The following is a 13,704-nucleotide window of genomic DNA, read 5'->3' as shown; positions in this document are numbered from 1 at the left end:
ACTGGCTCTTCCATATTGGTAGATAAAGGTTATGGGTCATGGCCAGTTAATGGGTAGGACTGAGGAGGTTATTTGTGCAGTGATTCAAGAGAAGAATCTGTTCAGTGTCACCAGGGCTGCTCTGTCACATCCTAGACATGATGAAGTCTTAATGGCTTGAATGGAATTGCTTCCAGCGAGTCAGTCCATGCAAGAACTCTGATAATCCTTTATCAGCAGGAATTGTGCATGGCAGATGCATGTTGAGTAAATGTATTGTACATAAATCTGTAAGAGGTTTTTCATTAACACTGTTCAGTTATTCTTGTTATCTGGAGTGCACTTTTAGGAGACTTTGACTCCAAGTACTCAGAGATGGTGGGAGATGTGTCTTGTACAGGAGCACTACAAGGGTACATGTGCAGGCCAGTGGAGGGCAAAGCCCTACATGAAAATGGTTCTGGTTTGGTTCATAATCTTCAGACACAGAAGAGATGTCTGGGGCCCAGATCAAAATATGCTGAATGTCTGCATGAGTTCACTTACATTAAAGGGACTCCATCAGCTTGAATTGCAATGCATTTGAACATAGCTAATTCTTCATTGCTCTAAGTTGTGAAACTACTGAAAGCTGAGTTACATACCCTGGCCAAAATTCTGTCATTTTGTTTTGTTCCCTGAGGACGTTTTATCTTTGCGACTGTACTTACGTGCTCCTCTTGAAGCCAGGAGGCTTTCACATGGTGAAAGGATGTAAAGATTGGTCATGTGTAAATGTGTGGCAGCCACGTGTGCCTCCCATACAGAACAAGGGGGAAAAGATGCACCTAAACATTAATTCCTGTTTTGTGTTAGAATTGTCTACAACTAAGTTCCTACAGGTGGATGATTGTGAAGAATCATTCTGCAGATACGTTACACATGTGCTAAATTATGCCTTAAAAATAATAATGCTTAATTTAATCTTACATCATACATTGTTTTAGTTTAATTTAGTTTAATTCCATTTTCCAGGGAAAGCAGATGAGTCAGTCAGTTTTGTCAATCCTTAATTAAACTTCCTAGCAGGATTGTATCTGAAGAGTGAGACATTGAAGGAGACTGTTTGCTGTTACTAGTGTTTCTATTTCACTTAAGTATTACAAATAAAGAGTTTTGTAAAAAGGCATGGATCCTTTTGATTTTAAAAAAACCATCACACTTTTTTTTTTTTTTAAATTTTGGAATCAGTTGCTGGGCTTTATTACCTACTCTTTTGTGGATGGATGTTTTACCTGTAATGATGGCTTCCTCTGCCATCAACTACACGCGTTCCACCTTCCCTGTAGGTTTTGACTCCAGTGCATCTCGGCTGAGCTGTTCTGCTACAGCTGTGGGAGAATCGCTTCTTGTACCTGGAAGGAGAGCGGGAAGGAGCTGGGTTTTCGAGTTTTGGGGTAAAAGATGTCACCTTTTTCTGGTGCACCCCTGCTCAGTCCCGAAGGCGCTGGGTACAGCCACGGGAAGGATCTGATGCCTCGATCGTGACCTCCTCTCGCCTTCCTGGGCCTCCAGCCTTTAACTTCCGTCCGAAGAAGGAAAACACAACAGCGGCGCGTTATCGCCGCCCCCGGGGCATTCCTCGGCCCTGCCCCCGGCTGAGCCCCGGCGGGAGCGGCGCTTTCCCCGCACACGCTGCGGCCGGAGAAGCGTGAAAGGCCGGGACGGGTGAAAGGGAACAACTCCGAACTGCCCCGGGCTCGGCGCTTCCCGCGGGCTCTGCGGGGCTCCGCTGTTCACTTGGGGCCGCCCCACGGGGCCCGCCCCGCCCGCGGCCGGCCCCCGCTGCCTGCGTCCCTCCCCTCGCTGCCTCCTCCCCTCCTGGCAGCGCCGGGTGACTAATTTCTGTCATATGACTGTGACACCGAATGGAGCGGGGCGGGCGGAACTAGCCGCGGCGAAGGGACGGCGCTGCGCGGAGCCCAGCGCCTCGGCGGCGGGGGCAGCGGCAGCGCCCCAAAATGCCGCCCACCCTCTTCCAGAAGCTCTTCAACAAGAAGCACGGCCTGATTTCCCCGGCCAGGGACGCCCGCGACGACTGTGTCTTCAGGTAACCGGGACGTGGTCGCGCTCCTCCCTTGCCCCAAACTTCTGCTCCGAGTTCCTCGCTCCCTCCGCCGCCCGGAGGACGCGGGGGCTGGCAGACCCTTCCCTGCCCCATTGGCAGCTCCTCGGAGACGCGCTCCGCACCCCCGATCCCCGGGGGATCTGTCCCCTGTCCTCCGCGGGAGCCCTGGCGGGGCCGCCCCGGCCGGGCCCCTCCGGCGGGCGCGGGGCGGGAGCCCCCCGGGACCGCCACGTCGGGGCCGCTGCGGTGCCTCCGCTCGGCTGCCTCCGCACCGGGGCCGCGGCTCCCAGCGCCGGGCCGTGCCTCGCCCCCCGGCCCGCGGCTGCCTCCCCTTCCCCGGCGTGTGTGAGGCCCCGCTCCCCGCGGGCCCCTCTGGGGATGCTGCGGGCCGGGGGAGGGCGACAGGCGGGCAGGTCCCCAGGGAGCAGCCCCAGGAACGGGGAGAAAACGTGAAGTTTTGGCGAAGAGAGGAGTGGGGCTTGTAGCGAAATTGGTCATGCTCTGAGCGCAGCAGCAGCAGCCCTGGAACGGCCGAGCGGGGCCAAGCTCAGCGCGGGGAGCGGGGCAGGGGCCCCAGGGCAGCCCGAGGGGGCTCGCACGGTCCGGGCCCGTGCCTGAGGGGCCGGGGCGGGCAGAGGCTGCGTTCGGGGGCTCTGTGGGGCTCGGGGCTCGCCGGGGCTGGTTTGCTTTGAAACAGGTACCTTTTGTGCTGTTCCACGCGTGGATAATGGTCAGGCTCGAAAGCGATGCCGTGTCTGCGTCCTGGGAAAGAGAGAACCTTCACTATCGTTTTAAAGTGCGGTTTGCCACCTAGATGGAAATAAAATCTGCTTCATTAGTAAGAGTTAAAGGCTTCTTAAAGCACTTGTAACAGTGTGGTGAAGCTCTCTCCCACTCGCTGCCTTGAAATTTACTGACTACAAATGATCAGCCCTTGGATTGCTCTGTAAAGAGACATCTCTGACTGATGGGCTTAATTTTCTGTGGTGGGTACCCCTTTTGGCTGCAGTATTTAGCAGTTTAAATGTGTAACAGTCTATCTGCAGTTTTTTAAGCACAAGGGTTTTCAAAAAATATTGATTGGACTGTATGAGTCCTTAAGGAGTCAAGACATGCTTCTGGACATTACCTGGAGCTCCCACAACTTTTGAAGACACTGATGCGTAACTGCTTTCACACCTCTCTGATATTCACTGTGGAGTGAATCCTTTTCTTTAATGATCTTTTCTAAGAAACAGAATATTTTAATAATGTCAACGTCATCTTATTTCCCAAATCAGCTTCATACTGGCCCAGAGCCCTTGGTGGGGAAGGGAAGGGGTACTAGGACTGCTCTGTATCGTGTTCATGCCTTTTGTCCTGCCTTAGTGATGGGTTTGTCTAGAGACTGGTGGCTCAGGCAACAGCTGCAGGGCAGACCTGGGGCAGAAATGTGGGAATCACACCCGTGTTGAAAGGAGAGTGAGTGCTTGGCAAGGTCTGTGCTTTCCTCGTCACCTGTATCATTCTGTGCCAAACTGGGTCTGAAACTGATAGTGCTGTTTCACTTTGTGATAAGAATTGTCAACTGGTGAATTTGCAGCTGGGTTTTTTTGGTGGACCCACAGGTATAATTTGCAGGGAAAGGCTGATGAGGCTCTGGGGAGGGTGGGAGATCCAGCTCTGACTTAGGAGAGCCAAGTAGTATTTTTGAAGATTAATATAGATGCTCTCTAGGCACATTACCTGATGGCTGCCTTCATTTTCCAAATGAGGCTAAGTTTATAGCTAAGATCACAAGTTGATAGGATTATCAATTCCTGCTGAAACTTTCAGATAATACACAAAATAATGACTGATATTTATGACACCTGAGTCTTTGGAGACTGGAAATAAGCACTTTAGAGTTTAGACTGTTGCAGGTTCCAGTGAAGCTGAATGCAACAGCCTCATCAATTCCACTAGGGCAAGGTGATGTTTCATGGATTGATACATTATATCTGTTTACAGTCTAAATAACAGAGTATTTCCTAAATATTTGGAGCACTGTTATTTTTTTCTGTCTTCACTTTGAAAACACAGGTCTCTTATTGAGAAGACTGTGTAGAGTAACCATAAAAATGCATAAATTCTCTTACTATATTTTGTGAATAATATGTGCTTGGAGAGAAGAGCTCAATTACTCTGGCAATGACATTACTATAGCAAAAAACGTTTAAGGATGATTTTACGTTTCCATCAGGCTTATTCACCAGTTCTATTTATCTGACCTTACACTGTTTCAAAAATAAAACAATACTTTTCAGGTGAAACATTTTGTTTAGTTGTTAATTTGTTTGTGGTGGGCTTTAATTTTTTTTTTTTTTAATTTCCTGCCAAGAATCTCTCTCTGTGCTGTGGGTGTGTGAAATTTTGTGTGCCTAAGTATAGTCAAACTCTGTGAAACCCTTTGGGACTAGGTGCTGGAGAAGTTAAGAGGTTTAGTAATGGGAAGAGTAAGTTAGCAATTTTAAAATATTTGCTGAGGTGCCAGTTTGTCATTTATAATATAATATATATATGCAGTTTATTTTTCAGAAGAAACTTTAGGAAATCACAGTAGATCCACTGCTTGTTAGTTTTTTAGCTCTTCCATTTAATTCAGAGTGATTTGCAGACTTGGTCCTTGGATTGAAATCTCTTGATACAGCTTGACATTCAGATGGTGAGCAAGAATATTCAAATTTTAGTGGTAAAATCTGTTTGCAAGAAACACAGAAACACCTGCAAGTATTCTAGGAGGGAAAAATGAAGCCCTTATATTCCAAGATGTAGAGTACCTGCTGTCTACTGCAAATAATACTCATGTGAGTGGATTTTCCCTGAGGGTAATTCTTACTATAAATAGGATCTCTTGGCCATATTGTAGCATCTGGCACAGACTGCTGCTGGTGACAGGAGAGTTCAGCCCAGGCTCAGGCTGTTACAGTTATTAGGAAAATAAAATTTCAGGTAAGCAGTTTTGTAGACTTTTAGAATCAAAGCATTCCTGTTGTAAAAATACATAAGGGTGTTCACATCAGCTGTAAGCTGTATGTATCTAAAATGGAGATACACTTTAAAATAGTAAATAAATAAACTCTGTTCCAGTAAGATGGAAATAATCTTACAAAAACTTCCTTAAATTAAGCAGAAGCAGCCATGCATTTCTGCTGTGTATTATATGGGCACACAAAGCATTCCACTGCACATTTACATTACTGACTGCCACAGTTAGGGATTTTCAGCTGCTGTGTCTTTCCTGGCTTTCCAGGGATCCACTTCAGCCCTCTGGAGAAAAGGAAGCTGGTAAGTCACTGAAAACTCAACCAGCTTTTTGTTCTTCAGGATGGGCTCAGTAGATTGAGCACAAAGCTCAGTAAATTACCAAGAGGGCTGAGGCTTTATATCCTTGTCAGGATGTGTGGGCAGCGTTTCCCATGGTAAATACAGCTGCAAGGGCTGCAGCAGGGTTTCTGCAGGAGAGGGTTGGGATCCTGATGGGACCTGGGGCACTGTTAGCATGGGGCAGAGGGAGAGAGATTGTCTTGGAACACTGAGCTGTGGGATGTGCTGGGGCTCCATGTAGGAGGGAACTCAGTGGGGATTTTTTCCATCTCATGTGTAAAGTTCAAATACTTGTTCCCTTCTGTCTCTAGACATCCTGCCTGCCTAGCTGGAGGATAGAGGGATTATTAATCAGGAATTCTTTTTACACTACAGCTCAATAAAAGCTTCAGTGTCTCTTTTTTTATTTTAATCTAGGGAACTCTAAAGAACCATCTCACCCCGAGGGGCATTCCACTGATGTTTGCAAACTCTGTTTTGCTCTTGTTAAAGCACCTGTTGTAGAGGTACAGCTGTGTGGTGATTGTTCAAGCTTGACAGAACCCCTTCCAGTTTCAGGTCTTACCAATGGTATGGGGTATCTGGGCACATTCTTCCTTTAGGGCTTTGCTTTGGTGATCTAGGTATTTTTGAGAACGAGAGCTGTTTTTCAACCTGGGAGAGATACAGGAATAAATAATTTTAAATGTTCTTTATGATAGAGAAAGCCATTTTTGGTTGTCCTGGACATGTGCTTTCTTGGGGTCTTCTAGTAATATGTGCTGCTCCTTTATTGAGAGAATAGTTTGCCAGGTTCCTGAGATAGGACTGGCCTCAGGCTGACTGTAAAGTAGTATTTCTTGAAATCTGTCTAGGCAAGCATTCCCCATCAGCCCAGACTCTTTCTGTTCACTGTGGCAGTGACTTTAAATGATATCTTGAGATTTGTTTCCTTTCACATAATTTTTGGCAGTGGCATTCATCAAGGGAATTACAATAAACCTAGAGTTGTAAATGGGTAGCTTGATACAGAGATGCTTCATGAGCCAGTTCTTCTGCAGAGCTATTGTTCTTGCACAGTAAAAATGGTACGTGCTTTCTTACAAAAGCATAATTGCTTCTTGAACCAGAGGCTAATTTCTTGAAAAAAAGTGCAAAGAGACTCAGAGACATTTATTAATGTGTAGCCAGAGACTACTGCAGCTTTTTAAAGTGGAGGCTGGAGTACAGTGAAGGAGGAACATGAAAGTTGTCTTTACATTGGTATTTCCAGTCAAAAGTTTTACCCAGAGAACTCTTTTCTCAGGAGCAGGTAGCTTTGTGTACAGCTTGGCTGAGCCCAGGAAAGCAGATCTCTTGCCAAATTGTGTCAGTTCTTGGGAGCAACGCAGCCAGCAAATTCCTGATCCTAGTACTTCTGCACAAGGCTTTTTAAAGTTGTTCCTCAGCAGTGCATCAGGCCAGCCTGACCAAAACCTGTTGTTAATGAAACAGCATGTTTTGATGTTTGTTCATTTCTGGCATTCTGTGAGGTTTTTTTGTCAATATTTGTAAAACTCCTGGAATTTCACCACCTCAAAGTCTTTGTTCCAAAAGAGCATTAACTGGATCTCTCATTTTGTAATAGGTCCAGCTTTTTATCTTTTCCAGTTATCTGATGAATTTAAAAAGCTTTCATGCCATAATTTTTAAGACTACTCGAATTCTTAAACATCTCAAATGTTACTGTGCTTTTATTGAGCTAATTTCTGCCCTTTAATGTCCTTTTAAGTTTTGCTTTTTTATAAAAATCCATCTCTTCTGTAATCTTTGGAAGAGTATGGTTTTGGCTTTTTGGTTGCATTCATTAGCTTGAGTGCACCAAGTTTTAATAAATGCTTCACTTTGATTTATGCACAGTTTTCTCTATGCTATGATGACTTTGGCTTGTGTTTTGAAATATATTGCTGTTTTCTAAAGTACTTCTTTTTGCCAAAATCTGTTTTGCATTTCCTGTCATGTAAGTTTTTATGTACCTTCCAGTGCTTAAAGTCAATTTTCATCTTGGAAACAGACATACAAACGACAAGGTTCCACTGAGCACCTCTGGAGCTTGGAGATAGTTTTGCTAATTTCTCCTGAAAGGGCCACCCTCCAAGCCTTCCTTGCCCATTCTCTAGGTGTCCCAGTGCTTCTCTAGGTAGGAATGTGATGCTCCTAAAACACCCAGCATGTCCTTGAAAATGAGGTGCTAGCTATGAATGAAGCAGTGCTGCAACCTGGGTCTGTACAGTGACTGAAGGAGGTGATAATCAGAGGGTTGGCAGTCCATCCAGTGATTATTTACTTATATCATCACCAGATCTGAAGGAATTAAGTTGGATTGATATTCCCAGCATGCTAGGTGCATGTGAGTGCAGAGAAAAAATGAAATAATTTGAAAACTGTTGGGGTGCTTGTGTCTGCCTGGCTTTGTGCCTTGGAAAGTTTTTCCCTGCCCTGGTGGGACCTCTGCCTAGCCCTTGCTTCACCTTGGCTTCTTCCCATCACCAGTGGAACAGGGAACACGGATGGTGGAGTGAAAGAGCCCTCTGCTCATTTTTTCTCTCGTTTGTTAGAAGGAGGTAAAGCTCATTACAAAATGAGCTAACAGGTGAAGGGTCACCCTTATTGCCTTTCCTCCTGGCATAGCCTGTGGTGGCTGGGAGCTCGTGGTGTCTTGAGCATTTGGCATCACGAGGCTGCCCTGCCCGTCCTGGCCATCACGAGGTCGGCGCTGTCAGCGCGCGCTCAGCTTCCTCCCTGCGGCATGGCCTGGGCTGCCTGGGGATAGCTGCAGTCTCCTTCCTCGCTGAGCAGCCTTGGAACAGTCACTTTCTTGGTTCCCCTTCCTGCATTGCAACTCCTTCCTCTAAATTAGAAATCTTTTTCAGGAAAGGTTGGGGTGGGTGAATCATGTGCGTATAGATGTACTTGAGTGGAAGTGCTTCACACTTGGGTTACGCTGGCAAGTGTTGTAAGAAGGTGTTTCTACAAACCCTTGGGTTCTGTTTCTTCCCTCTCCTACTCCAGGTGAGGTGATGAGGCATGAGGATGTACCAAGAGCATGGGGTGTATGTACCTGCTTGTGCATTGTGATGTCTTCTTTCCTGAAACGATTCCACCATTTGTTTTCAGGTGACTGAGGGTGTGTTTACGTGTCTCGTGTTCCAGACCTTGCTGACTTGGGATGATCAGCTCATCTGGTTGACTGATTGTCCTTGTATTTTCAAAGGGCTTTATCCCTTGCTCTGTGCATGCTCTGTTATGCTTCGAGTTAGCGTATGCTCATGGTGACAGCTCGGATGAATCCAAGCTTCTGTTCTGGAATAAACTGGACCAGTGTGACTTGGAGCCTGCAACTTGTTTTGTAATTTTGGCTGAAAGCTCTAGGTGACCACTTCAACAGTGTGTTTTACAAGTGGAAACTAATGCATGCAGTGGTTTCATGCTCAGTGGTTGTGTTCCCTCCCAGTGCTACATCTGGAGCTGGATGTCTGCAGGATCACATGTTTGTGAGTAACGTTAGGAAAAATGCAAAGCTCAGTTGCAGCAGCGAATCCACAGTGTGGTTGTGTTGTGCTTCCAGAATCAGCCAAGAGCAGAATTTGTCTCTGAGGACTTGAAACATTTTGCATTTGTGGTGTTAGATAGAGAACCTTAACCTGTAAAATATCTGCTGGAGGAAAAGAGTTATGCCCATCAAAAACAGGAAATAATTTCATTAATCAGTAATCAGTTAGCTAATGCACTGGCTGCTCCACCTTACAGTGAGTAGTAGCATATATGGGAAATATTCAAATATGGGAAATATATTTGCACAAAATTCATGTGATTCTTTTGTGCCTAAGGAATGTGACCATAAGCATTGTGTTCAATTATTAATTTCTAACAATACCTGCCCAATACACACAATACAATTATGTTCTGCTTCATAGACATGTGAGTGGTTATTATGTAGTCTTTGTATTGAACAGGATTTATTTATTTTTACAACAATGCATGGTTAACAATGTTGCTTAGGGCTCACCTGAAGCTATTACTTGTTGATTCTGCACATTTGCCTAAAAAATCTTTTTCTTCTCTGAAACTGATAGCTTCTGGAGATACTATTATTCAGAACACAATGCATTGCAGAGAAACTTGTTCAAACACGTGAATTGCCACATGAACTAGATATAGAGTATTAACAGTGCATGTGTGTGAGATGCATCTGCAAATAAAATGTGCTTGTAATAAAATGTTTAGTCTTTTCTAATTTCATAGCTCTTACCAAGCAATTAAGCCTTTGGACTTAAACAGTTTGGCTGTATCTAAAAACTTTTTATATTTAACAGTCTTGTCTGATGCTTTTGTGTTGATAATCAGGGCATCTCCCATGGTATCTCCATCTGTCTTTGGAACTCGGTTCTTGAAAGAACCCATTTTCTACAGGTGGAGGATTCTGCATTGTTGCCAGTGTCAGTAGCCACAATCCTGGCTGTAGGTACCCCTGCCCACATCAGCAGCCCAACAGTGCCCTGTGGTTGGCTGTACCCAAGTGTGGATCTGCAACAGCCCCTGCTGACAGCAGTGAGCTTCAGGCATGGCAGTGATCCTGCTCTGTTTCTCCAGGATCATTCCACAACATCCACTAGTTATTTTTGTCTAAACTGAGTCAAATACATCACAGAAACAGTCACATTTCCTTTACTCTGGGGACTGATCATGCCCTGCACATTCATAGTGTTTCATGCCCCTCCAGATCTGTGTGTGCCTCACTCTCAGCACCTTCAAATGTTTTTTTTCCTTGCTCCAGCTAAAATGTCAGCAAAACATAAAATTTGTAATAGTACCAGAAACCTTCTACTCTTTCAGTTTGTGTGATATAGAGCTGGGAAGAAACAGGAGCCAAATTACAGTTCTCTTCCATCTGTTTTAGTTGATAAATGAAGAAACTTCAAGTGCAGTTCAGCCCTGACTTTAGATCCTGGCCTTGTGCCTGTTTAAGCCAGGGCAGTATCTTCACCACAGTTCCTGTGTCATTTCCCACTCAAAGAGAGAGAAGGTAAATTGTCTGAGCATTGCCCAAAGGAACTGTTACTTTGCTATATGCCTTCTTATTTTGTTTTGTTTTAGCCTCGGGAGCTGTGGAAATGGTGGCTCACACATTGCAGTGCTTGGCCTTGCACTCCCCTCAGTAATTTCTAAACCTTTTGATTGATTTCTGTCATGTCTGGTGGAGAATGTGAGAACAGAAGTCTGAGTGAGCTGAGTTTCTCTAAGTTCAGTGAAAATGCTGTGGGTGCTGTTGGGTGGCTCCTGCCCGTGAGGACCTGTGCAGCTCTGAGCTGGCTGCACTTTGGCCATTCCTGTTTCCAGTGGCACAGCCAGAGGATGGCATGTTGGAGGAAGACAGTGGTCATGTGGCTCCACAGTTTGCAGGGAACAGCTGTAGTGTGACCTCAAGAAAGGCCAGCCCTGGACTACTGTGAATACCAGAGTATCAAAACCTCTGTTAGCTAAATTAGTTTGTTTTCTGACAAGTATTAAGGCACACACTGCCTGCTACATACCCAGGGTTCTCTTGTCTCGTGCATGTCCAAGGTTAAAATCAGGCCTCCCAAGCCTGTGTGCTCAGCACTTAGTTTGTCATGTTTGTGGGTAATTATGGAAGACTGCAGTTGGGCAGAAGGAAGCACATCACGTGTGAGCAGTTCATGGGAAATGAATGAGATTCTTGTCGAGTATTTTTGCACTCTCCTCGCACTGCCCCCGTGAAGCATTACCTAGAAAATGTTCTTGCCATTTGGAGAGTTAGCTGAATGCTTTGTTTACTCCTTTTCATGAAACTTGATACCAGAAATTTGTAGTGAAAAACTGTGTTAGTTCAGGTGTTAATGAAGAATGGGTGCAGATGATAAGCTGTGTTGGTTGGGTGTGCAGGGAACAGGCTGTGGAACTCGGGGGAAGCGTGTGCTCCTTCTCAGAAGCTTGTTCTGCTTGAATGGCATTATCTGAACATCTGAGAAGCTGCTAGGGAAGAAGTCTGCCAGAATTTTCTTGTTCCTACAGGAAAAATAACAGTATTACCCCTTAAGACAGAGTTAAAGAAATGCCTCAAATGTCAGGACAGTGAATTGGCTTACAGTACTAACTGTGTTTCTATTTAAAGGCAGCCCAAACTGACATAGAACTTAAATAGTCAGACAGAAAAAAGTGGTTGGTTTTTTCAGTACCTAAACGTATTTCAGCTGCTGTGAGTTACTGGAAATTACTCTACTTGCTCAGTAGAAAAGGAAATTGTTCTACTGATAGCATGGAGTACTAAGAAGCTCTGAAAAGGAGCATGATGGTTTCTTAACTGGGTGTATTTTCTAGTCATACAAGAGATGCTAATCATGAACTGCTGACCTCTTTTTTTTTTTTTTTCCAAAACAGACAAAATAAGTATTGAAGTAAAAAAAAAAAAAAAAGGCAACTTTAACTTCTTTTGAGACTATAACAGAATTTTATCTTTGTATAAATAAATATTTATCAAACTTTTTTCAGATAAGCAAAACTATCACTTTGTAATAAGACTAATTTATTTTACTTTATTTAAATTTAGTAGGGTTTTTTCCCATAGTATCTTTTCTGCAGTTATCAGCAAATGAACAATTTTGGTTAGCCTGAATATGTAGCTACTTTAAAATGTGTCATCAGATTTCCTTATTCAATTGAAGCATGCTCAGAAACTGCTAGGTAGCTTATGTTTGTGTGTTGTGTAAGGCTTTTTCTCACATTAGGGTCAGAAGATAACACACCAAGTATTATGGGTTTTTGGTTTTTTGTTTGGGATTTTGTTGGGTTTTTCCTCCCATGGGTTTAGTATATTAAATTTAAATACTGATCTTTTCTATTAGTAGCTACCAGGACAAATCAGCTGAATTGCATTCAGGAGGTGACATCAGTCTATGCCCACACTGGAGAAAAAACCCATGCAAGATAATGTAAGATTCAGTAATGGCAATTGTTCTCATCTATATGGATAGAGAAGATGGAGGAGAAGAAAATATAGAGGGAGCAGGGAATTTGACAAGAAATTGTTTTTATATAAAATTAAAATAAAGAGAAAAACAATAAACAATTACCAAGTGGCCCAGTTCTATGAACTGAGCATCCTCACTAGGGTTTGAAGGCTTTCAGTGCCAAAGCCTTGAGCTTTGCTGAAGGATATTCATACTGGGAGAAAAGAGATCACAGGAGCAGGACAGACCTCACTGCTGGATCTGTGTCATGTAGGTATCTATTCGTCTGTGTCAGACAAAACACACATCTGCATATTTGAAAATACACCCAGGTGTCTTCATTTGCTGCCATGGCTCTGAGTGTGTGAGCACCTGTCTCAGCTCACAGTAATCAGGATACCACAAAGCAGAAACCTGCCTGCCTTGCTTGGCTGCTGTCTGTGAGAGGAGGACTCTGGTGTTTCCCCCAGCAGTGAGACAGGTAAATTCATTCCCTGTGTGCACTGTGTAGACAAGCCTAAATTGCTGTAATGTAGCACATCCTTTGCTTCCTAGATCAGAACCATGATGGTAAGATTTTTGTGTTTTTGGAGGCTGATAGATGCTGTATAAATATAAGCATTTGGAGTTGCCCTGTGTTCAGAAGGTTACAAAGGTAGATGTATGAGTGCAGCTGGAAGCAGTTGTGTGATGCTGCTGTGATTACATACGTAAAATTTACAGGATATAGTGATTTTGTGGGCATGGTGGTATTTGGCCAAAGGTTGGACTTGATGATCTTGGAGGACTTTTCCAACCTCAGTGATACTGTGATTCATTTTACTTAGGATTTTTTGTTCCTTCTAGTGTTCTCCCTCATTGTCACTGTCCCTGTTTGCTGCTCTGCTTTGGGAACTTGTATTTACTCACAAGCACTCATACACAGAAGAAGAGAATTAAAGCCCATCTTGCTTTCCCTTCTATTCTTCTGCTCTCATCTTGGTGTCTTCTGAGGCCTGCAGTGCTGCCTCTCCTCTCTGAAGGGTTCCCCTGGGTGCTGTGCTGTCCCTTCCTCCACTGCCACAAGCAGTGGTGTGCATCCTGTTTGGGGTTACTGTTGGGTCACATCAAGTGATGTGCATGAGCAGGGAAAGGGAAACAAAAAGCAAAGGGAGCAATTACTTTGAGAACAGCTTCTTTAGAAAGACCACAATGAAACAACCCAGTCCAAAGTGTCCTGGTGGCATTGACAGCTATTGCTGTCCAGCATGAGAACCTTTCATTTCTCTTGAGGGAGTGCAATAAATA

The 13,704-nt window shown here is 44.4% G+C and overlaps 1 protein-coding gene across 2 annotated transcripts in view; it reads left to right on the top strand.

Annotated features, from left to right (window-relative positions):
• Window positions 1-1,894: 1,894 nt before the first annotated feature.
• Window positions 1,895-13,704, top strand: part of FNIP1 (folliculin interacting protein 1) — a 64,350-nt gene continuing 52,540 nt past the window's right edge. For both annotated transcript variants that reach the window (XM_064724815.1, XM_064724813.1), the window contains exon 1: window positions 1,895-2,068. In XM_064724815.1, coding sequence (XP_064580885.1) covers window positions 1,980-2,068 — 89 coding nt within the window. In that variant the 5' untranslated portion in view covers window positions 1,895-1,979. The remainder of the gene's footprint in view (window positions 2,069-13,704) is intronic.

This window comes from Zonotrichia leucophrys, chromosome 13 (assembly GCF_028769735.1).
Source record: "Zonotrichia leucophrys gambelii isolate GWCS_2022_RI chromosome 13, RI_Zleu_2.0, whole genome shotgun sequence".
Taxonomy (NCBI): Eukaryota; Metazoa; Chordata; class Aves; order Passeriformes; family Passerellidae; genus Zonotrichia; species Zonotrichia leucophrys.
Note: the sequence above shows the minus strand (reverse complement) of the source record. Positions and strands in the feature narration are given on the sequence as shown.